This window comes from Grampus griseus, assembly GCF_964374135.1.
Source record: "Grampus griseus genome assembly, chromosome: 2".
NCBI lineage: Eukaryota > Metazoa > Chordata > Mammalia > Artiodactyla > Delphinidae > Grampus > Grampus griseus.
The window spans coordinates 166887293-166912741 of NC_139018.1; the positions used below are offsets into that span (position 1 = coordinate 166887293).

General features: G+C 40.5%; 1 protein-coding gene across 1 annotated transcript in view; it reads left to right on the top strand.

Annotated features, from left to right (window-relative positions):
• Positions 1-25449, top strand: part of MYO3A (myosin IIIA) — a gene marked incomplete at both ends in the record, with an annotated part of 171340 nt that overhangs the window by 120020 nt on the left and 25871 nt on the right. Inside the window, 8 exons of the mRNA XM_082648314.1 lie at positions 1849-1928; positions 2374-2451; positions 4982-5187; positions 11166-11277; positions 14058-14220; positions 15835-15958; positions 17885-18797; positions 20560-20704. Of these exons, the coding sequence (XP_082504440.1) occupies positions 1849-1928; positions 2374-2451; positions 4982-5187; positions 11166-11277; positions 14058-14220; positions 15835-15958; positions 17885-18797; positions 20560-20704 (1821 nt within the window). The remainder of the gene's footprint in view (positions 1-1848; positions 1929-2373; positions 2452-4981; positions 5188-11165; positions 11278-14057; positions 14221-15834; positions 15959-17884; positions 18798-20559; positions 20705-25449) is intronic.

Sequence of the window (25449 nt, forward strand, 5' to 3'; positions counted from 1 at the left end):
CTTTTACAGATGACACACTGAGACTGGGGAACGTTGAGCTGCTTTCTCAACATTACCCCGCTGAGAAGTCTTAGAATTAGGCTTGAAAGCTCAGGTTCGTTGGTTCTACATTATGCTTCTGCAAGATTCTAAAATAACCATGGCCCTTTGCATGCAAATATGAAATATAGTTCGGCCAGCATTAGGGGGAAATACATCAGAATTGCTGGCAGCTCAAATCTCTAGTTTGTTTTATCACAGGTTCGTTCATCAGGTCAACTATAGATGCAAAGAGGATACATTTCTCTGAAATTAAGATCTACGCTAATTTTAGTTCTTGCTGGTATGCATAAATGAGTTTTTGAAAGGCTCTCACTTTATCTTGTTGTTAAATAATTTTATGGTTAGTGTGTAAATTTTGTTAAAGGGAAATTAGTAATCTTTAAATTCCCTCTAGTTGTTTGATTTTCAGATAGACTTAAAATTTTACTTTATGTTTGCTTAATATTAAGTAATGATATCTATTAAGCAAAGGGTCTGTCCTAATTCATGTGCTTCTAGCACTTTGTATGTTCATCAGGCTTCCAAGAAATCTCCAAGTCTATGATCACTTTTTCTCCCAATTAAATTATTTTTTTAAAACTTTCCCTGATAATCCTAAAAAAAAAAAGAAAGAAAGAAAGAAAAAGAACAGTAGGCATACTTCCTGAAGCTGCCCCTCTGACGGTCATCAGTTACTGTCTCTGTCCACTCAGCTCTGTTCAGCAAGAGTCACATTTCAAGAGGGAACCGTGCCGAATGCAGTTTCAGCCCCGCACAAAAGTCACCCCCCCTCCCCAGCACTTTTCCTGGGGTGATGAGGGAAAGGGGATGAGAGCAGAACAGGGCGCTGCCAGCCACACCCCAGGCAGGGCTCCTTCCTGCACCCTCATCTCTGAGCCAGCCTTCTGCAGCCACAAAAAAAATGTGAGGAATTTGCCAAAATATGTAGCCTCATTGCCTGCAAGAATGAAAGAGAAACAATCTTCCTGAAGTGATACGGAATTCTGGAGATACTTGGAACATTCCTACTAGGATGATAAACTCTTGGCTCGTGGGTTAGTTGGTGTACTGTGCTTGGTGGGAGGTGGGCAACGAGTGAAAGAGAACTGACATTTCCAGGCACCACGGGCTAGACACACCGTCACCTGTCATCAGAATCCTGTGAGGTAGGCGTAATTATCCACGTTTTATGGACTCACACTGTGACTCAGAGACTAAGTCGATGATCCACAATTTAAACACTGCGGCTGGTGTGCAAACCCAGGTCTTCCTGGCTTCAGAGGACGTAATCTTTCTCACTACACTGTGATTTTCCACAGCCTTGGGTTGTGTACAATTATAGAGCCCTAGCACCAGGCATATATTTCTGAATGTTAGGTTGAAAACGTCCTTTGCCCTCAACCACACTTGATTTGCTTATAACTACTTCATGTGAATTAATGATCCATATGATTTTTAAGGCCCATTGTAAAGCTTACATTTGCACTAAAGAAAGTCTCAGATGCTATTTAGCACACACACACAAAGAAGCAAATTGCTCCCTTTATCCTAATCACCCCATATCTTGTAGCAATTAAACGGAAATCCAACACTTACCTCTCCTTTTTCTATTCCCTAAGCTGGAGTGTTTTTCTGAATTTAAAATTTGTTATACATTTTCAAGTAATATTATTTGATTTCTAAGTGTCTCAATAACTAGTTAACCAAGCACGTGAGTATAAATATTGCAGGGCCAGCAATGCTTATTTTAACATTGAAGTAAATGGAGGAAATCTTCTACCATTAAGGATTCTAAAAGGTGTATTAATTTTATCTACATTCCCATAGGTAATCTGCCATATTCTAAAACTAAAAACATAATGAACTATCAAATGAGGACTTCAGAAAAATCAATCAACGTGACAAAGGTAAGGAAATGTATTTTTCATGGCAGTTGAGTCTAAGAATCTAACCTTTACAATGGAAGTATTTGTATGATAAGAGTAAACAGCCTTTCCCTTCGTTTTCTCCCTTTGATCTTTCTTTTCTACTTAAACAGATACTTATGTTCATATTACCGCTAGTCACTAAGATAATCATGCATTTCTGATATATTCCTAACTCTTCATTTATAGCTAGTTTTAATGTTACTCTAAGACCAACTAAAAATGTATTAGCTAAGGTCAGAGATACATTCCAGGCAAAACTGATTAAAATCCCAATGAGACTGGCAAAACAATTACCTTAAAATTAAAATTCAACATTTTGTTATTTTATGTGTGTGAAGGCATAGACTAAGGAAAATTCCACGTGCTCCCTGTAGAGCATAAATTACAATAGGTGCTGAACTATCGCTGTCTTTCTGGGTCTTAGGGTGAAACTGGAGAAGCCGCCCGTCACGCCAGAGAGACAACCAACATGAAAACACAAACAGTTGCATCGTATTTTAGAGTAAGATATTAAATTATGTTGTGTGTGCTTAGGCATGTTATTTATTCTAAATGGGAGTTACAGATTAAAAGTAAGTAACAAATATCAGAGTGCTATTAGCAAAAGAGAATTTGTGTTGTATTTCATTTACTATCTGTTAGATACACGATATATTACAGTGCATTCTCAAAAACCTATGGGTTGGTTTACTTTGGTATTTTATTGATGAAATTATTGTATACTAGGTCAATCTTAATGGCGGTCTGTAGCTTGGTTACAATTTGTCCATAGAACCAAATACATTTTCACTAGAATAAAGCCTAAAAGGGTTTGAAATTCAGTGGTATGAAAACCATCAGCCCTCCTTCCCACCCCTGAATGATCTGAAGGTGGACAGATGGACAAGGTTGAGCATCCACCTCCATTCCACATCTCCCTGTACCTAGACGAGCTGAGCACCTCAAAAGAAAAACAGAACTGGTGTAGGCACGGGACAAAGAGAAGGGACACCAGGGAGATACCAGTAACATGCCAAGGAAGTGAATCACTGTGTCCTTAGCATAGGACCAAGGTGACCTTTCTTCCTTGGACAAGATAGGAGAGAGATAGGAAAGAAAAGAAGCACTTCATTCTCTCTGTGCCCTGGAGAACAAACTCTAGATGACCCTGCCTTCATTATTGGTTCCAGTTCTTGTTTATCTCTCTGATAAAATCATACTAACCAGCCAATGAAAATGAATAAAATACCACCTAAAATTTAGAAATTTATTAATACCATGTAATGTGGGAGAAGGGGAGGAAATAGGGTTAAATTTACTACATGTTCAGTGAATAAATCCAGTTCCCTAACAGAGTCATGAAATACTTTTAAAAATAACTGGGTAGCTTTATTAAATATTTCTCAAGTCCTAAGCTCGTAGCAGACAGTGTGTGCTTAACATCTTTGAGTAGCACGTAGTGCATTTATATGCTTAATATCTCGTTTGCTGCTGGTACATCCACCTTACAGCAGGCTGCAGCACAGCTGAAGGACTGAAAGTATTTACAGCCAGATTATTTTCGTCTTTAAGTGAGTCATCCAAGACCATTATCATACCACTGTTGTTGACATCAAACAGTGTGTGTATGTTCCAGCCATGCATTCATAAAGTCGTTTTACACCTCGGGCTGCAGTGAAAAGGGATAGAAGGCAATTCCGTATAGTATGTACCATATTTTAAGTTATGTTTCACTCTGCAGAGGAGGATGAACATGATATAATACTCTGCCTTGGTCCCTAAGGAGCACCAGTGCCTAAATTGCAGGGAGCTCTTGCTCAGCATGCCAACAGACACGTCTATCACCTTTCTATCTCTAGTGTCTGGCAGATGTTTGCAATGATGACTCACAGATAAATGTTATGAACAGGGCCCCAAAGTGGCAGACCCCAGCTGTTTGAAGAAGCTCACAGCTGAGTGTCGGTGCCCAAGAGGAAGCTGTGCACACCCAGTGCTTTGTCAGTGGCCCAATTCCAGGATTTGGTTTGCACTGGCTTTGTAACCCAGGCTTTATATTCCATCAGTAAAGGAGATTCAGCCATCAACAGCTGTCTATGTTCATACACTCGTTACCTTGCCAACAATCGTAATCCCAGTCTTTGACATACTGGTTGGTTGGGATTTCATTTTAGTTGAACCATGATTATCCTACTGTGTTATGCTTGGTTGTCCAGCAGTTGGCTGCTGTTTTAATACGGTATTGCTGCAGAAGGCGGTTTTCATATCTGTGTGGTTAAAATATTTCTAAAATCAGGAAATTATCAAACTAGAGCAGATTAGAATACTTCAGTGGATTTGCTTATTTTTATAACTGTGTCTTACACAGTAAAATGCATTAACTTCTCAGTCCTTATTTTAAACTAGGAGATGGTACTCAGAGGGATTAAAGTGTTTACTTTCGTACTTTCTACAAAAAAAGAACTAGACAAGGAAATTAATCGTATAAGGAGGAAACCAGATTGTGTGCTAAATATTGTAATTTGGCCAGTTTCCCTGAGAGGATATAATTACTTCCAAACAAGCTATATCAAAAATAATTTCGTCTATTAATCAAAGTTGCCTTAAGAATTCACAGGCAAGGGCTTCCCTGGTGGTGTAGTGGTTGAGAGCCCGCCTGCCGATGCAGGGGACGCGGGTTCGTGCCTCCGTCTGGGAAGATCCCGCATGCCGCGGAGCGGCTGGGCCCGTGAGCCATGGCCGCTGAGCCTGTGCTCAGCGATGGGAGAGGCCACAACAGTGAGAGGCCCGCGTACCGAAAAAAAAAAAAAAAAGAATTCACAGGCAACCTTTTAATAGCTAAGTTCCTAGTTATTGCCTCTACATTTTTATGAGTAAATATGTATTTTTTAAAATATACTATCAAGAAAATATTTATTAACACATATATCCCTCATTGTGAATTACTGTGTAACTCTCAGTTTTCAGATTTTATTCTTATAATTAAAAGAAAGACCTGCGAGCTCATAAGTTTCTGAATGCTATGCTGGGAATTTTATTTTTGTTGCATATTATAGTATTCTCTGATGGATTTGTTATCTAAAATGGTGGTCGGCCAACCTCACTTTGTCCGCTGCATCAAACCAAACAATGAACGTCAGGCAAGAAAATACGACAAAGAGAAAGTCCTGCTCCAGCTTCGCTACACAGGCATTCTGGAAACAGCGAGAATTCGAAGGCAGGGATACTCACATCGGATACTTTTTGCCAACTTTATAAAGCGGTATGTGGACTTCTTTTTAGTTTCCATGTACAGTAAAAAGTCTTGAGAAGAATTGATAGGAAACAGAAAGAGAATCACGCAGGGGTTCTAGAAAGGAGGCATTTTGTTCATGAAAATAATTGTGTGTCGAAAGAGCAGGTAACTCTTAACTGGGGCTGGAAATTTCTGTTGTCAGCTGAGAGACCCAGGTCAGAGACAGGATGACAGAGGGGTCTGAGATTCTGTTCTGGGGAGCCGGTTCTCATCTTAGCTCTGCCACTTGCTGGGTGACCATGAGCCGGTACCAGTGATCGCCAATGAGGGGAGACTTTGACCCTCAAAAAACATGTTAATGTATGGAGACATTTTCGGTTGTCACAACTGGTGGGAGGGCAGGGTGCTGACGGCATCTAGTGTGTGGAGACCAGAGATGCTGCTAAACATCCTAAAATGCACAGGACAACCTCCCCGCCCCCAACAATGAATTATGCAGCCTAAGATATTAACAGTGTCAAGGCTGAGAAACCCTGGCCTCCAGGAAACCTCATTTTCCTCATGACTGCCTGATAGAGTTGTTACGAGGATCGAGTGAGATAGTCTCTAAAGGGGATTTAGAAGACATACAGAAGCAATTAGGTTTTAGGAGCCCTTCTCAATGTTCGAGATTAATGTAAAATGAATTAAGTTATGTATTAAATGTATATGATCAACTAACACACTAGTGGTGCTATAGAGGCTCAATATCTTATATATTTAATGTTTGAAATGCCCATGTTTCTGATACTTATCAATTCGATGATTTAGCCATTAAACTTGAAGTTTCAATTTTCAAAAGTGAAGTCTATTACAATTTTCAGGTAAAACCTAGCATTTGAGGAAGTCTCCATAGGTAACATTCTCTGCCTTTTTAAAGAGTGTACAAAGTAATATTAAGAATAAAACAAAGTTTTGTGATTGCACAATGAACTGTGCAATCACAAAAAAACCACAAAACATTGTCTTGTCTGTGTGAAACATTCTTTTACTTGGGGTAACCAAGACCCTTTCTAAATGAAATGAGAATTCTAATTCTTTTTGCATATTTTCAGCAATTCATGGTAATTTTTGATTTTTTTTCTTTAGAGACCTAGGAAAGGAAAGAAAGGTATTCATTTGAACTGCCTTGATAGAAAGAAAACCCTCCCACATTTTCATGACAGAGAGCAAAATTACATAAATATAGTGACTTTCATATTGGCAACTCTTCTATAGTAGTTTAAGACAGACTTAAAAACTTCAAGGTTTAGAGTTCAGAAGTAACGCCAACATTTAATCATTGACTTTACTTCTCACAGAGCAGACACAATTTTATATTCAAAACTTAAGAAATAAAAAATACTGGAATTTCTTATTTGGCCAGTAGGTAAATTCTCCATTCTGTACATGAAAGCAGGTAACCCAAACATTCTTGAGTTTCAAATTTCAAATTAAAATTTGACCTTATTATTATACTTTTCATTTTTTAGGAGAAGAGTTCATCTTTAACTTGCTTAACTATCAATATAGGTAACATTAATATATTCTTAATATAAGTACCCTTAAATTTCAGTGACTTTTTTTAATATACAAGGCACTGTGCTGAGTACTGTGGAAGACACTGAGTTTTAAAGCTTGCTTGATCCTCAAGAGTTAACAGTCCAGTTAGGATTCTCAGAGCTGCAGACTTAGAGGTTAATGAACAATGCAGGGTAATAAATACCAAGATCCAAAGGGATGGTACATAGTGTAAGAGTTCAGGGAAGAGAAAGATGACCTCCAAGAAGGCTGATAAGAGAGAATATCAAGAAAGAGTGCTAAACAGGGATCCGATGGTGGGCATAGTTTATGGAGAAGACAGGAAGGGGCTTCCTTGGTGTACAGGTTGGTGTTCCAAAGACTAGAGGGACTTGGATTAGACTGGCTGAGCAGTATGTGTCACTGACGTGACAGACATTATAAAGATGGGATCAGATGGGCAAACCGATCAGGTAAAGTCATGAAGAGAGAGCCTTAAATGCTAGAGTAAACTAGTAGTTTCAAAACTATCTATGGTTTTACAGTCTGGCCCGTAGACGAGCTGAGCTGATTTTCTTGACGATGTTGTACTTGAAAGTAACTTATTTGGAAGGTCAGAGGTGAGAATAAAATTTTAAATATGCTTCCAAGTCCCACGCTATTATAGAATAGCAAATTACTACATGATAAATGAAGAGGGGAAAAAACTAAGCTTATGGAGAACATGTGAATAACTGTTCTGAATCTAGGGAGCTCCAGAAATAAAAGGCTAAGCCTTTTCTCTGTCACTAATTTGAAAACTGTCATCCGAATTGGCTAGACTCTTAGGAAGGCAGGACAATTTGCAAAGGCCCTGTGGAGGTGTAAATAGGACTAAATAACCCTCCTCTGTCTGGCTTAGCCTTTGACTAACCCTCCTTGTAAGATGCAAAATTCATCAGACCCTTTGTTCATTCTGTTGCAGACAAACTCTTCTGTTTTGTGACAAAGAAATAATCCTTAAGGAAGACACATAACATGAACTTACTTTGCACAAGACACTGGGTTTTTACTGTAGTTACTTCAAATGAACCCTTATACTAAGAAGCCACTGAAGTTGGCTCTATTTTCCCACCAGGCACCTATACACAATGGTTTGGCTTTCAGAGCTCTAAAACAAACAGAACTTAACGAAGGAAGTAGTGTAGTGAAGGAGGTAAGTACACATGCTTTGAAATCAGAAAACCCAGGTTTGAATCCCAATTCTGCCACTTACTAAATGTGTGACTTTGTTCAGCGTTACTTGAGTAACGTTCAATCTTCAGTCTTCCCATCTGCAAATAAGGATGATGATGATAGTATCAATATCTACTTTATAGGTGGTTTTAAACAGTAAATGAAGTAATATATATGAAGTTTGTAGATAGAGCCACATGTCGACAATACATACCAGCTATAATTATTTTCATTATTATTTTTGCCTCAGCCTCAAACTCCCCGAATTACTTACAACCTACTGTGCTGTGGTCTAAAATACCACAATGTACACCATGAAGCGAACCCATAAAAAGCAAAGCAGAGTCAGTATGTTGGATTTAAAACGAGGCACAACAAAGCACAGGTCTGGGGCTTTCCTCCATAAGCTCATCTGGTGTGCCTAGATGTTTATTTCCACAGCAAGTCCCAGAGACAGTCCATGAGTCACTCAACAAGCATTTAATTTCAGACCCACTATGTTCCAGTCCTTGAACAAAAGGTTAACTCAGATCTTAACCCAAAGATTCATAAAAGAACCTCTGACGTTAAGAAACTCACAGTCCAGGCTAGTTGTGGGAACAGGGATCTGATTATCTACATTATCATACGATGTAACATAAACTCCAGGAGGCCAGGGTGTTGGTCTGCCGTGTTCACTGCAGTGTCCCCAGCACTTAGGAGGGTGCCTGGCACATGCTGGGTGTTCAATAAGTATTTGTTACACAAATGAAAGAGAGTGGATATTTTTACTAAAAGTGTGCAGGTCTGGGAGCATGAAGTAGAGCTAGGGGGGAGTGAGGAGAGAAGGGGGAGACTTCTTAGATTATAGTAGAAATTCAGAGAAAGCAGATAATCATAAAAGTAATATATATTAGAACATCAACATGTATTCATTTTTCAATCTTTTGATATAGGCTTATTTTTTTCTTTGAATAATGTCCACTAATCAGAGTTTATTGACTCTTTCTTACATAAACTGTTCATAATCCCTTATGTATGATTTCCATTCGTATTTCTTGAGGGGAAGCAAGAAGTTAAAGATAACTCCTGAAACAATCACAGGGCTAAATATTCCTTGATTCTTATGATTCTGCTCCAACTTCTGGAATGGCTTCATCCACGTTTAATTCCATAGTTTTTTAGAATAAGTACTTCTTTAGAAGGTCTTACCAAAGCATTTGATGCATTTTTCGAGAAAGAGCCCTCTGGCTTTCCTCACTCACGTTTCATCAGTTTATCTGATATTTATTTGAATAACTCCTCACCAAGTGAATGAACAGGTTTGGCAGCAAACACAGCTCCCCTGGTAGGAGCAGAAGCGCCCAGGCACACTAGGCAGAGCTGCTGCCCACGCACCCCAAGTGTGCAGTGGACATCAGCCGGTGTGTCTTACACAGGGAAATAGAATGTTAGTCCAGTGGTCTATTCACTGAAGATTTGTTAAAGAGCGTTTCTAGAATATTGAAAGAGTAGGTCTTCTTTGAGGGAACAAGGAGTGAGGATGGAAGGACATACAGGCACAGAGGATGACACACCCAGAAGCATCGAGCCACGAGCAGATGTGGCCCTTTGGCATAACTGTGAATAGCTTTCATGACTGGAGCCCAAGATGTCCGTGGAAGATGGCCAAGGGTGAGGCTAGCAAGGCGGGCAGGGATACAGAGCAGGAGGGGGCACGCAGACGTCATCATGCGTGGCAGCCAGTTTTAAAGACGGCCTTTCAGCAGGTGTGACCTCTGCATTTCCCACATTGTCACACTTCCCGGCTCACGTATTCACGTGGCCTGCCCAGCCTTTGAAAGCACCTGCTTTTGCCGTCCCAGCTTAGAACTTGGGAAATTCTCGGACACTTTGAAGTCAGGAAAGGACTTGATCAGATTTTCATTTTATTAAGATAATTCAGACAGAGCTGTGGACATCGGCTAGGAAGCGGGGAGGAGGGCGTGAAGACGCACATAGCCAGTCGGGAGGTGGTTTAAGGTAAGGGCAGTAGGACTAGAGAAAAAGGGATTTCAGAGAGGCTTCTCAGCTTGTCGGATACACCGAGTGAAGAATAGGAAAGAATCTAGGATGACACACAGATTTCTAGCTTTAGTACTTTAAGAAGGGGTGACATCATTCACAGAGATAAGAAGGAAAAGGTGAGGCATTTTGCTGCGTCTGGAGTGTCTGTGGGATAAGCAGGTGGGGATGTAGGGTAGGCAGTCAGAAGTAATGTGTTCCCAGTTTATGGAAATAGGGCTGAGGATGTATGTAGAGCAGTCATCACATACAGGGAACAGTCAGAGCCGTGCATGTAGACGTGACGCGTGGAGAGAGCTTAGAAAGAAACAGAGCACTGTAGAGCCCTAGCATTGAAGCAGCAAGTCGAGGAGGCATGTCGAGGAGACTGAAAAGGAGGAGGAGAAACGGGGGAGGGGCAGGGTGGGCTGGGAATCTCAGGGACACTCTCTCAAGACGGAGAACTACAGAAGGAACACTTAGGATTAGGATGGAAAACAACCGGCTAAGGCTTCATCACTAAAAGAGCATATGCGATTAAATGAGATCCCAGGAGTGGAGGAGTGATGGGAAGTAGGGAACTGGAGACAGTTATCCTAAACCATCTTTCTGTTTGTCCACAAAGCTAGTGGGGGATATGGAAGCATTTCAGAGGAGAGGCACTCAGGGGGATTGCTTTGCGCTAAGTGTGAGGAGGCTGGAGAGAGAAAGGGGATTGAAAATACACAGAAGAAAAGAGGAGGAGGGGCAGGAAGAGATGACATCTAGAACACAGGCGGATGGGCAGTATCTCCTCCTCTCTCATTTCCCTCCTGCATTAAGCCCTTACTCACTTCCTCCCCTCAATTGTTGCTGTAATGCGGGAAGTTTGTGTAGAATTAAACTCCTTCATCCAATTTGAAGATCAGCTCCCAGTGTTTTTGTGAAGATGAAAAAAATGAATGAAATTTTTCCCTCTGCTTCTGCCACTGCGGTCCTTCTGCTTTTAGTGACCAGAGAAAGGTTGCTTTCTAAAAAATATCCAGTTAATTTTTTTTTGAACGACAGAGTTTTGTACGGGGTTTTAGTGTTGTGTTGAAAAGCATCACTGAAGTGAAAAACAATGCTCAAATTACACAAGTAGTCAGTCTGGAATTCAGTTTACTGCAGAGTTGTTCTAAGAAGCCCACCAGGCTCCTGAGACGTTAAACTTTTATGAAATACTAACCAGCCCTCTCTCCCATTCAAAGGTACCACGTTCTCTGTTACAAGTGGTGTGAAGAACCTCCACTGAGCCCTGACACCTGTGCCACCATTTTGGAAAAAGCTGGTCTTGATAACTGGGCTCTTGGAAAAACAAAAGTAATGTTTTCATATAATTTTCAAGAAAAAAATTCATACTTATGGTGGATGTACTGAGAATTACATTTTACAGTGATTGAAAATATCATGGCTTTTCATGTTATAGAATCTTTAGCTTGAAACGGGAAGAAAATTGATAAAGTCATAGCGGTTTCCTTCTTCAGCAAAATTAAACACTTTGCTCTCGTAAAGGTTTCTTTTAAGAAATTCAAGAAAAATATATCTTGAAGAGCTATCCAAAAAAAGATGGAAGGGATGACTCTAGAAAACAGACTTTTATATTTTCTCTGTTTTATCAGCACCAAATATAGTCAAAAAGCTGTCGAGAATCATAATGATTTCAATAGGATTCTGTTTTTCTTTATTTTCCTAATTCTCAAATCTGCTTTTGTTGTAAACTTGAAATTTATCTGGAGTGAAATGTTATTACTAGACGCACACTATAGGTGTTTGGATATTGGTGTGTTTATGTATCAGATCTGAGAGCCTGTGAGATCTTAGCTTATTTAATCCCTTAAAGCAGCGGTCCCCAGCGTTTTTGGCACCAGGGACTGGTTTCGTGGAAGACAGTTTTTCCGCAGATGGGGGGCGGGAGGAGGATGGCTCAGGCGGTAACGGGAGCGGTGGAGAGCGGCAGATGAAGCTCCGCTCGCTCGCCTGCTGCTCCCCTCCTGCTGTGCGGCCCGGTTCCTCCTGGGGGTCGGGGACCCCTGCCTTAAAGAATGAAGTACAAAATCATAACCTGTTTTGAATATGGAAGTAAGATAGGTGGCTTCTTGGAGAAAGGATGCATTTACTTCTCAGATATCCTCAGAGCATTACAAACAAGATGGGGATAAGGAGATAAACAGGACCAGGTCCTGGGAGTGCACTAAATGTATCACTGGGGGAGGATGGAGAAGAAAATCAAGCTAAGGCAAAGAAGTACTCAGATTGACCACTCAAGAGTAACTGCTTTCAGCTCTTCCACAGACGTAGACTGACATGCCGCCCTTGCCAAGAAATCTATATTAGCTGTGGGAAGTGTGGGACAGAATGTTCATATGTTCAGATGAACAGTTAGGCCTGTTAGTTACCTCTTTTATATACAGTAGTGTGTATATGTCAGTTCCAATCTCCCAATTTATCCCCCCCCCGCCGCCACCGATTTCCCCCTCGGTAACGATAAGTTTGTTTTCCACATCTGTGACTCTATTTCTGTTTTGTAAATAAGTTCGTTTGTACCATTTTTTTTAGATTCCACATATAAACAATGTCATATGATATTTGTCTTTCTTATAACTGATTCACTTTGCTGTATAGCAGAAACTAACACAACATTGTAAATCAACTATACTCCAATAAAAATTAGTTTAAAAAAAGAAAAGTTAGGCCTGTAACAATTTAAGGAAATTTTCAAAGTGTTTATCTTATACGGAGTGTCCCACATATTCAGTAATCCGTATTTACTTTAGTATTTAGTAAGGGGAATTCCTGAGCATTACAAAGGTATGTTTTTTATTCACACCATTTTCTTTCAGATTCTCACAAGAGTGAATTTTGTCAGGCTGACATCTCATGATTTATGGTCTGAAACACATGCCTAACTTCAAATGGAGTTTTAACTTGTAAAAAGGCCCTTTGCAGTTCCAGTTTTGCATGATATTTAAGCAGCATTTTAAAGCTATTTGTATTTTTCCACTTCACCTTTTCCAATTCATTAAGATGGATAAAAGTGTTCAATATAAGAACATTCCTAATGCTGTGCAAAAAAAAATGATGACCTTTTTAGATAGATTGAATTTTAAATGAATTGTCGGCAGTAGAATAGACTAAATATATTAGCATATAGAGTCCTGTAGAAATTAAAACTAAATTCAATCAAAACCTGTAATGCTAAACTGTTGGCCCTTGGTGCCAGGCTTCTAAGTGCTGAGAGAATTCTACAGTCAGGGTTACCAGGTCTCATGACTCAGCTCTTAAATTTGAATTCAAGTGACTTCTTAGTGGATTCAATAAACTCTCTTTGAGGTGACTTTCATTAGTAAATTTAGCCATTAAAAGAAAAAAAACATACCTTCCTATTTCCTGGGAGTGGTTGAAAACTCTTAGTTGAGAACAGCTCCGAGCCTTCAGGCTCCCCTGTTGCTCCGATTCATTTTGATTTTAGAATCATCAAAAACCAGCCCTCCTGTCTTCACAGTGGCTGCTGGGTCCGGTGAGAAGGTTGTTCATTCTGCATGGGACCCTCTCTCTGCCTTACTCTCTCCACTGACAACACTGTGAGCCCCTGCAGGGCAGTGCCCCTGGTTTGTTCACCTTTGTGTTCCAGCAGATAAGTACATAGAATAGGTCTCAGTAAACATTTGGTGAATGAACTCCTCTAACTATAATTGTCCTCTCTCTTACAAATAGATTTGTAAGATTTTTAAGTTTGGGAAGTTTAATTATCTCTTCTTTCAAAAAGCATAAAAAATTAGCTTTATCCAGAGTATCTGATGCTAAAACTTTGATAAAAGAGCTTGGTATCCTCCACTCATGTTGGCCTATCCAACAAAACCTAGGTACCTGTTGCAAATAAAAAGTATGATTGTTAAACTATATTCCTTCTCAAAGAGGGGTTTTCTTCAATCATAAAAATCTATAATGTGATAGCAACGTCCAAGCCAAAGAAGCAAAAGATAGTGATTTCCAAAATCGAAAAATGTTTAGAATATAATCTAGTCTTCAGAGCACAGCACATGACTGTTCCACACCTGCATGCCGTAGTTTTATTTGTGTTTTATTTTAATTCTTTTAAGGTGTTCCTTAAGTATTATCATGTGGAACAGTTAAATTTAATGCGAAAGGAAGCCATCGACAAGCTTATTTTGATTCAAGCCTGTGTCAGAGGATTCTTGGGCTCAAGAAGATACCAAAAAATACAGAAGAAAAGGAAAGAGAGCGCTATCATAATACAGTCAGGTAATCACTCAGACCACCTCACTGTGTAACAGAACGTAATGCTGTGTTCAGATGTGTGCATGAAATCAAATCTTACTTACCTCCAATTCTTATGTCGCTTTCGTGTTTAATTCCAAACTCTGTTACCTTGATACTTTCTCAATGCTAAATCTGAATGATTGTTGTAGTGACTGACACTTTTAATATCTGAATAAATGTTTTGTTTTAAAGAAAATAATTTTCAAATTTTCTGTCACAGTGAAACACAGTTGACGTATTGTGCAAGATACAGGTGCAATACAGCAAGTGACTGAATTAATTGTAGATCTCAAGAATCATATTATTATAACCCATTGGGCAGTAACATTTTCCCTACTTTATTCCAAAGGTTACACTTGCCATAATTTTTGACAACTTAATGAAATCTCACTCTGCTAAAGGGCATCCATTTCTTTCTGTTAGCTGTAGGGAAATAATATTTATAATCATATTTCACAAGTTTTTATTAAATGTATTAATAGACTTTGGATTTCACTTTCCATTTTTCTATAAAAAGCTAAATTTAGAACACAGCATGGCTTAATACAATATCTTTCAAAAACTTTTGACTAGATACCCATAACAAACAATGTATTTTACTCTGTAACCCGATATACACACATACTACAAGCACTGCATTCTGATACTTTTCTATTCTGGTTTATTCCATTTAATTTCTAGTTGTTAGATTTGGCCCACTAAATCGATCTTATGATCCACTATTTATTTGCAAGCTACATTCTGAAGAACACTGATGTGGTGGGCAGAGTAGCTGACTGACATTCAAAAGATTCAGTTCAAGGTCCAGTTCCAATCCGTCAGTCCGTAAGAGCTCATCATCATCTTTTGGAATTTTAAGCCCTTCATTTCTCACTGGGACATCAAAAATGCAAACCCTGCAATTTGGGATTTAATTCTTTATCCACAATTCCAAACTTCATAAAACACTGAAAAAAGAGGTTTTTCATAACTCATTTGGAAGTGAAACATGACCTGATATTCACAGTCCTTTATTCATCCCACTTGGTAAGAATTGTATGTTTTTCTGGAGAAATATTCATGTGTTTGACTATGGAATGCTGATTTACCATGGGGAATTTTACAGAATATATGTTATTTGTTCCAAATTACTTTCCTAAAAATTTTTTTTAAAAAGTTTAAGTCTGAATTCTGAAATATATCTGGCTCCAAGAATAATTGGCCAAAAGGTTCAAACCATATCCTTAGATAATAGGGGTTTTCTCCCATGAATAGCTGAACATGGCAGAAATAAAGGAAACATAAGCATTAGCAGATTTTAATCAAATGGTGAGTACACGTTGTCTTTTTCATCAACTTAGCTCATCTCTATCATTTTAGTTTCATCTTAATACTCCCCTTAATACGAAAGTTACTTCAATTATTTTCTTGCTAAAGCTTGTCGTCCGGAAGAGTCTTCTTAATGAGTCCCATATTTTTTCGAACCTGTTCTATTTGGAATCTTTAATTTCATTTTCCTCTTTGGCACTGATGGTGAAAAGCCATTTGTTTCTACCCATTGAAGTAATGCTTTTTATTTATTATAATTAACACTGCTCTGGGCCTTATATGTTTCAGCTGCAAGAGGACATCTAGCCAGGAAACAAAGGAAAGAAATTGATAACACGAAAAACACAGCAGTAAAAACCATTCAGACTCAAGATCAGGAATTTGACTACAAGAAAAACTTTGAAAATAAAAGGTAAAATAATGTTCATTCTTATACCATCTTGACAGTATAGATTTTTCACATCTGGAAAGTCACAAAATAAAGTCCACAATGAACAAGATGTGGTACACATATACAATGTAATATTTCTTAGCCATATAAAGGAATGAAATAGTGCCATTTGCAGAGACGTGGATAGACCTAGAGACTGTCAGACAGAGTGAAGTAAGAAAGAAAAAAACAAGTATCATATAATATTGCTTATATGTGGAACCTAGAAAAATGGTACAGATGAACTTATTTGCAAAGCAGAAATAGAGACACAGATGTAGAGAACAAACTTATGGATACCAAGGGGGGAAGGGGGGGTAGGATGAATTGGGAGAATGGGATTGATATATATATCCTACTATGTATGAAATAGATAACTAATGAGAACCTGCTGTATAGCACAGAGCACAGGGAACTCTACTCAGTGCTCTGTGGTGACCTAAATGGGAAGGAAATCCAAAAAACCAGGGGATATATATATATATATATATATATATATATATATATATATATATATATATATACATATATATATATCTGATTCACTTTGCTGTACAGTAGAAAGTAACACAACATTGTAAAGCAATTATATTCCAATAAAAATTAAAAAAATAAAAGTCCATAGTCTTTCTCATACCTAACCAGTTCCTGACAGTCATGCATCAAATGTCAGCGACACCCCGTGGCCGCTTTTGTGTTCTTTATCCTATTGGAGAGTTTGTTGTCATTTCACTCAGATGACCACCCTTCCCTCCTCAAAGAAGATCTTATCTTCAAGTTAAGGGGAAATCATTCCAGCTGTCCTTTCAAAAGCGTATTAATAAAGGAACAACTGTGAAATTTTGGCCAACGTATCATGAACAAGATCATGAACCATAGCAGGGACACTGCTTTTCCTTGAATTTTGTAAGACATGTTCTGTGATCCGTAGACTTAGAGCTTATCAAAGTACAGCATGCAACCTAGTGAACATACCCTACTTACTGGTCTCAAATGTAGATATAGTTTCCCCATCTCCTTATTGTAGGTACTTTGTTTGGAAAAGGACATATCTTTTTTTTTTAATTTCCTATTTAATCTTAATGTCTTGAAGCTGAAACAAATTTAACAGCCAGTGGTTTTTCACCATTGTGTATAAAATTGCTAGTTTACAAGAGAACATGACACTTTAATAAAATGTAAAACTAAGTAACCAACGTTTTTCTTGTCTCTAAAAAGCAAAGTGACTTCTTAAAGAAACAAAAGGCTACCAAGAGATTCAAAGGTTTCTGCTGAGTTACAACATGTTTTAATAATCTAGGGACTCGATGAGCGTATTTTTAAATGTATGCCCTCACTAACTGAACACCCAACATTATGTTTGTTCCTACATCACCTTCTAGCTTTTTATTATTTTAGCTCTTCTCAAATCTTTCAGAATTGTGACAAATACTAACAAATGATGGCTATCACAGAAAATTATGGAAGAGGAAAATGTGTTTTTTTTCCTTGTCTTCTTAATGTAATAAATGTACTATAATCATCTTTTCCCATTACTCTGTACCCTCTGCTACTTTTGGAAGAAATACAATCCTGAACGAAGCAAAAAAGATAATTTCTTGGAAAAGGAAATATCTTGAAGTGATTAAATTCCTAGGATTTTGATACCTCAGTAAGTGAAATTATGCTAGGATATTTCTCACCCTAATTTGAAGCTAGTTTTCTCATTATTTGAGTAGCCATCACAGTTGTCACTAGAGAGGACATTTTGGGGGAAATACTCAATTATTGTGACTTGATAAGTCTTTATTTTGAGCTTTTTTGTCCCTTTTGCTTTGCTCCCAACATAATGTAACATGTGCTATTGCCAAACAAGGTAATAAACTCTAGTTTAGTATCATATATTCTGATGCAATGTATTTTACACAGGGAATCCTTTGTGAAGAAACAGACAGAGAATGCAGTCTCTACGAATGAAACAGTCATTCCAGCTCCAAATAACAAGGGGAATACATCTGTAGTGAAGACTTCTACTTTCAAAGCTGAGGGGGAATCCACGAATGTTATTGAAAGTAACAACAGAGGATATCAGACCCCGAAAAAAATGAACAATGTGTATGAGGAAGAGGCTAAGCAAGAATTGTATCTGGTGGGGGACCCTTGGGCAGAAGTAAACACCAGTAAGAAGTATATGAAAGACTTGGAAGAAAATAGTAAGATAAGGAAAATGGAAAAGGAGGACACTGTGGTCCAGAATTATTATCAGTGCTACACAGAGGAAAGGAATTTCGAAGACTCAAAAGCAGCATATCTAGAAAGGAAGGCCATATCAGAAAGGCCAAGCTACCCAGGACTTTGGTTAGCGCAGGAGACCTCAGCTCCTAAGCAGCCTTCTTTTAAAAAAACTTTAGAACCTAGTCTTAGCCACAGGTCGGTTTGCCAAGATGCAAATAGCAAGGAAAAAGAAAAGAAGACGTCCGTGGCCACCCAGAATGCCCCAGTATGCAGTCATCAGAGGAACCCTGTGAGGCATGGGGTTGTCCAAGAGAGGCAAATCGAACCAGCAATGCAAGCCCAGGAAAAAGAAGACAAAGCAGCGGTGTTCATTCAGAGCAAATACCGGGGCTACAAGAGGGGGCAGCAGTTAAGGAAGGACCGGATGTCTTCTTTTAAAAATCAAAAAGTGGTTGCAACACCGACAGAAGTAGCAAGAAACACTCACACTTTGTATTCCCATCCCGCAAAATTTGAGGAATACTGTAACATCAGGATGAAGAGCGTTAGAGACTCAAAAGCAATTTCAGAAAAAGAAGCGTGTGATTTGGCAATTTTTTCAAAACAGGTATGTAAACGAACAGATTTGTTTACTAGTACAGATCTCTGGGAACTCCACGATAACCGAGTTAAACAGACAATTGATAACTGATATATTGTTTCATCTGTTTTTATGAGATTGCAAACCTTTTCAATAAAACATCTCAGGGACAGTGCTATTCGAATAGCCATAAATTTTGTAAACAAATTTCTATGATAAAAATAGTATAAAATGCGATGGAAATCTTGTGTAGTAAGGAGACGAGTCATTGGTTATACAGCCTGCTGAAATGCTGGCATTTGACAATGCAAATTTCCATGTATCTGAGATCTTCCATTATAGCTGAAAAAAAAGTTTTCAAAATCCTCTAAAGTCTATGCTTTCTGTACCCCAAATTTTGAGAAGACATAATTAGGTATCAGAATCAGATGGTAGCATTACTGAGCATATATGCAATGAAGATGACAATCTATATGTTCCGTCATGGCCATGAGGAACCATCAAGAAAAGCCACAAAGGAAAATTCCCTCTTGGAGAACATCTCGTGCTATTGGTAGGCGTGTTTCAGCTGTTTCTAGAAGGGGCAGTCGGCTTTAGGGCTTCTCCCAGGTGTACATGGAGCTCTGATAAATTAGTGCTATGGAGAGATCACAGGCCCCTGTCCCTGCCCCACTCTGGCTCTCTCTCTCTTTCTAGGTGTTTGACCTTGAGAAAATCACTTTATGTGTCAGCACCCTTATTTTCTCCTGTGTAAAGTGAAGGATTTTCACTAGGTGGCCTCTAAAATGCATATTATAAATGAATATGTACTATCAGGGTAGTCAATAGTGTATGAAATCATAGAAGAAATGTCATAATGGGTTCAAAGAAGGATCACCTATTACTGCTGAGTCTCTAAACTCTGCCTTTTGTCTGATGGTGGCTAAGCCCGCAAGAAACACAATAACTGCCCTTGGACACCCCCTGACTGTTACGAGTGTGGTCCAAACATCTCCAACCCCTAGCTGGTCATAGATCTGCCATTGTTTTATTTAGTCCTTTCCTGTTCTACTTTTTTTTAAAGCACATGGAAATATTGAGTTTGATATACAGGCGGTCCTTCCCTTCCTTGTGGTAAATCTGCTCACTCTAAAGACCAAAGCAGAGATTAGGACCCTGACCTGCCAAGCAGCTGCCACATTCAGGAGATGTAGAATCGCCTGGCATCACCTACAGCTGGCAAAACCACCGTGGGAGTGGATTCAGTACTCCCCGGGAGCAGAGCTCGAGGCAGAAGAGCAGGAGCCCCACCTTCAACCTAGCAGGGTAGCCGTGTTAACAGACAAGGTAGAGGCAGAGGAGCCAGGATGGAAAGAGGAACCAGGAGAGAGAGGGTAGCGCTGAAGTCAGGCGAAGAAGCCTGGACAGGAAAGGAGGGAGGTCAACACAGTCACAGTCAGCAGAGGGGCTCCTCAGGATAAAAGCAGAAGAGCCACGGCGGCAGAATGCTAAGGATGGAAGCCAGATCTTAGGGACCCTGAGAAGGAGTTATCAGGAGAGAGTGCTTCTGGAGGGTCATATGTTGGACAGTTCTGAATGGAAGATGTGAGATGGGCAAGTAGCGCAAAGGCGGAGGTTTTGTCAAGTGAGGACTTTATCCGACCTTGGTACGGGGTCAGTGTGAGTCCTGGAGAAGAAGTACATGAGAGCCCCAGGGGGAGCGGTTCAGGAATTGACCAGACCCCAGTGTACCTTGGAGCTCACTGAATTCTCTTCCTTGATCTAATCTGATATGTGACCTTCTTTTTAGATAACAAAGCTATCTGAAGAATATTTCATTCTGCAGAAAAAACTGAATGAAATGATTTTGTCACAGCAACTGAAGCCTCTTTATCTGGGTGTCTATCCTTATAAGCCAATTACTAGACGAGTTTCTTCTCAGCAGTGCATCTCAGGTAAAGATGGGTAGAGTTGGAACTTCCCGAAGGGACAGGCAAAGCCAGATACTTTGTTTATTAGTTGTCCACCTTTATTCTGTAGCAGATTTGAGGTGACAATGTTTTAACTGTCTTGGCAAGAGCCTTCATTTTATTTCATTTTTTATAAGTAGATACACATCTTTCCAGAATATTCCACATACCCCCTACCTTTTTTGATTTCATTCTCCTCTTCTTTTCTTTTCTTTTTTTTTTTTTGCGGTATGTGGGCCTCTCACTGTTGTGGCCTCTCCCGTTGCGGAGCACAGGCTCTGGACGCACAGGCTCAGCGGCCATGGCTCACGGGCCCAGCCGCTCCGCGGCATGTGGGATCTTCCCGGACCGGGGCACGAACCCGTATCCCCTGCATCGGCAGGCGGACTCTCAACCACTGCGCCATCAGGAAAGCGCTCCTCTTCTTCTCTTTTTCTTTTCTTTTTTCCCTTTATATACACTTTAACTAGAACTTGGCATATGACGCCAAAAGGGAGTAGAAAGGGATGGAGTTGGGGGAGGTTGGGGAGCAGGGTGCAGTTTGGATAAGCGGGAGCAAACAAGTGAAATATATGTGTTCCTTCTGTCAAAATCTGTATGTTAAGTAGAAGGTGCAAATCTCCATTCAGATGCACAAACCCAGATGCACTATTAAATGTTCTTCTTATCAGCCTAAGTCACTGTCTGCCCACATGCACTAAACTGGTGGTGAATTCAGACTCAGGAATTATCAGACCTCCCCTTCCCCAGGGCTGTGTAAGGGCCCCGGGGCCTTATATAGCCACCAAAGGATCAGGTAAAGCCTGTAGTCACTAGTTAGTTGCCCACAGGTACTGCTGTGACCCTCGTCTCCTAGCTGGCCTCTGCTGCTCCCATTCGCGCAGGAGACGCTGGGAAGCGGGTGTGTCAGGAGTCTTACCAGGTTTGCACACGCTCCCAGTAGCCCTCCTCCCTGCAGCCTTACCACCTCCCCAGGGGCAGCCACCCATGGCCCTGCTGGGCCCTGTCTGGGAGAATCTGCATTTATTTTCCTTTGGTCCTTATTTCTCGGAGGCCCTCGCCCGCTCAGGGCACCAGGCCCCACCTCTGCAGTGAGTTTGGCTCTTACCAAAGCCAGGACCACCACTAACCTCAGGCAACTTCCCTGGAAGTCCCTTAGGCAGGGAAGGACTAAGATGAGCCCGGCTATTTGTCTGATACGGGAGGAAGGAAAAATAGCTTAATGTTTCAATCAGTTATCCTGCCACATTGTTTTCAAGACTTGTGTGAAGCTTTAAAAACAGCAACAACAAAAAACACTGCCACGAAGTGTCCACCCTTCCCAGCCCTGCTGCTCCCAGGCCCTGGCCCAGACCTCTTGACGTGAAGAAGCAGCCTGGCAAGTCAGAGTCCGGAGGCCCATTAGTTTGAATGCCACCGATGCCCCCTGCCCAGAGGCCTGCTGACCGGCAGAGCAGAGAGGGGCTCGGGGGCTTCAGCCTCCCTCGTGGCTGTGTGCGCAGAGGCCCTGGTGAAGGCGGGGCAGTGAGGTGCTGGAGGGAGCTTCCAGGTAAGCAGCTCAGCCCAGGGCTCAGCAGGAAGCAGGGGGTGGAGGGGAGCCGCGGACGCTTCCTGGAGGGGAGTGGAGGCCACCAGTGTTTTGCCACGACCTGCACTTTTGACCATCCAGGGAGTTTTGTATGTGTCGTGTGTTGTGTATGTGTGTTTACTGAAAACGCTTTAAGGTGCACAGCGTGATGATTGGAGGCCCACATACCTGGCGAAATATGACTGCAGTCAAGCTAATTAACACATCTTCTTCTCACATAGTTGCCTTTTTTGGCGTGTGTGTGATGAGAGCACCTGAAATCCACTCTCCTAGCACATTCCCAGGATTCGGTACCATATTATTACCTGTAGTCACCGTGCTGTACGTTGGATCTCTAGACTTATTCATCCTGCACACCTGCAACTCTGTCCCCTTTGACTAACATCTCCCTGCTTCCCCCGCCTCCCCACCCCTGGTAACCACCATTCTGCTGTCTGCTTCTAGTGTTTGACTTTTTTAGATTCCACGCATAAGTGAGACCATGAGGTTTTTCTTCTTTCTGCACCTGGCTTATTTCACTCAGCATAATGTCCTCCAGGTTAATCCATGTTGTCCCAAATGGCAGGATCTTCTTTAAGGCTGAATAATATTCCTCTGTGTGTGTGTGTGTGTGTGTGTGTGTGTGTGTGTGTGTGTGTGTGTGTATCACATCTCCTTTCTTCACTCATCTGTTGCTGGACACTTAGGTTGTTTTCCCTATCTTGGCTATTGTGAATAATGCTACAGTGAACATAAACATATCATGTAAGGTACTGATTTCATTTTGGGGGGATATATACCCAGAAGAGGGATTGCTGGATCATATGGTAGCTCTATTTTTAGTTTTTTCAGGAATCTTCATATTCTTCTCCATAATGACTGAACCAATGCACCTTCTCACCAAAGGTGTACAAGGATTCTCTTTTCTCCACATCCTCTCGCCAGCATTTGTTTCTCTTGTCTCTTTGACAATAGACATGCTGATACCTGTGAGGTGATATCTCATTGAGATTTTGATTTGTATGAAAGCACTGTTTCATATACTGTTGGCCATTTGCATGTCTTCTTTGGAAAAATGTCAATTTAGGTTGTTTGCCAATTTTTTAATCTGGTCGCTTGGGGTGTGTGTGTGTGTGTGTGTGTGTGTGTGTGTGTGTGTGTGTGTGTGTGTGTGTGTGTGTGTGTGTGTGTGTGTGTGTGTGTGTGTGTGTGTGTGTGTGTGTGTGTGTGGGCTGTTCAGTTGCATGAGTTCCTTATTTTGGTTATTTGGATATTGTCTGAAATATATCCAGTATGTGGTTTGCAAATATTTTCTCCTATTCTGTAGGTTGCCTGTTATATCTTGTTGATGGTTTCCTTTGCTGTGCAGAAGCTTTTTAGTTTGATGTAGTCCCACTTGTTGATTTTTGCTTTTATTGCCTGAGCTTTTGGTGTCATATCCAAAATATTACTAGCAAGGCCAACGTCAAGAAGGTTTTCCCCTATGCTTTCTTCTAGGATTTTTATGGTTTCAGGTCTTACGTTTAAGCCTTTTAATCCATTTAGAGCTGATTTTCTTGTATGGTGTAAGATGACTCCAATTTCATTCTTTTGCATGTGGATATCCAGTTTTCCCAGTGCTGTTTATTCTTTCCCCATTATGTATTCTTGATGCCCTTGTCAAAATTAGTTGACCCATATATACTTGGGTTCATTTCTGGGCTCTCTATTCTGTGCCATTGATTTATGTGCCTGTTTTAATGCCAGTACCGTACTGTTTCGATTACTTTAGCTTTTTATTTAGCTTAAAATCAGGAAGTGTGATGCCTCCACTCTTCTTCTTTCTCAAGATTGCTTTGTCAGGGACTTTGAAAAGGCCTAAAAGCAGCAGAACTTTACTAGAAAGTCAAAATAGTTCACTTCATTCTTCAATGAGGCCAGCCTGGCCAACATCTGAATTTTCCCCTGTCCCTGAGAGTAGCAGAGGAAGTGCCTGAGAGAGGGCCTGAAGTGGCCTGAAGACACAGAGGGGTCTGGGCAGACCTGACAACCCAGAACCAAGTAGGAAGGGAGGACACTGGGAGATGCAGTGGCCCGGGGAGAAAACAGAAACCCAGAATGACTAAGTTTTCTCAGAAGACACTAAGAAAATGGAAAGCAACTGAGTTTAACTAGGATTCGTTAACAGTAACGTCATGCTAGAAAATCGAAATGAGCACTAAGAGGGAGGAATTAAGTCGAGTTTTAGGAACATCAAGTGACATTTTTGTACATCTGAACTGTTGTACATCGTGACCACTTAACCCAGATGAAGTGGTGGCTGAGACAGTCAACAATCTTAAGCAAAGGTTAGTCGGTAGGTGCCCTACCAGCTAGTGGGTAGATGCCCACCACCCTACGGGTGGATGCGTGCATGGTGACTGAAGCCGTTGAGTAGATGAGATCATCCAGGAAATCCACCTACGGTGAGAAGAGAAGAGAACCAGAGCGTGAGTCTAGACGTATACGGGTCAGGTAGAGAGGACCCAGCAAAGAGGACCAACCAGAGGGGTGGGAAGGACACCAGGGAGCCCAGTACTTCAGAAGCCACAGGAAGAGGGTTTTAAAGATGTCATGCAGGATGATGCTGACAGAGCAAGTGGCGAGAGAACTATAAAATATCCATTGAATCTCCTATATGTTAACAGTTACTTACAACTTCCCCTCACGTTTGTGAATAGACACGAAGGGAAAGGGGGATGCTGACAGTCACTGTGCTACTTCTGGGAGATTCACCCTCCGATATCTGCCGGGTTTTGTCATCAGGTGTAGTCTATGTTCAGGTATTTTAATGATCTAGGCAGCTTTTTAAAAAATTTCTTGAATGGTTTATAAAAGTTCACAGTAAATATAGTTCAAAGAATTCAAACTGAGGTCACAGATTGGGCCAGATATTGCTTGGTCAATATTTAATCCCTGCAAGGGATCTAGATTCATTATTGTACCTTTGGATGTGCTTATTTACCTCAGGAAAATCAAACTCCATCCTAATTTCTCTGTAAACCAGCCTGGGTTTGCCAATCTTCTGACCACATTTAAACCAAGAATTTCCACCACCTGTTCCCTTTTCCTCCAATTCTAGTGATTTTCCCAGTTATACTTACATACCTTCAGACATCACAAACCCCACACAGGTATTCAGATG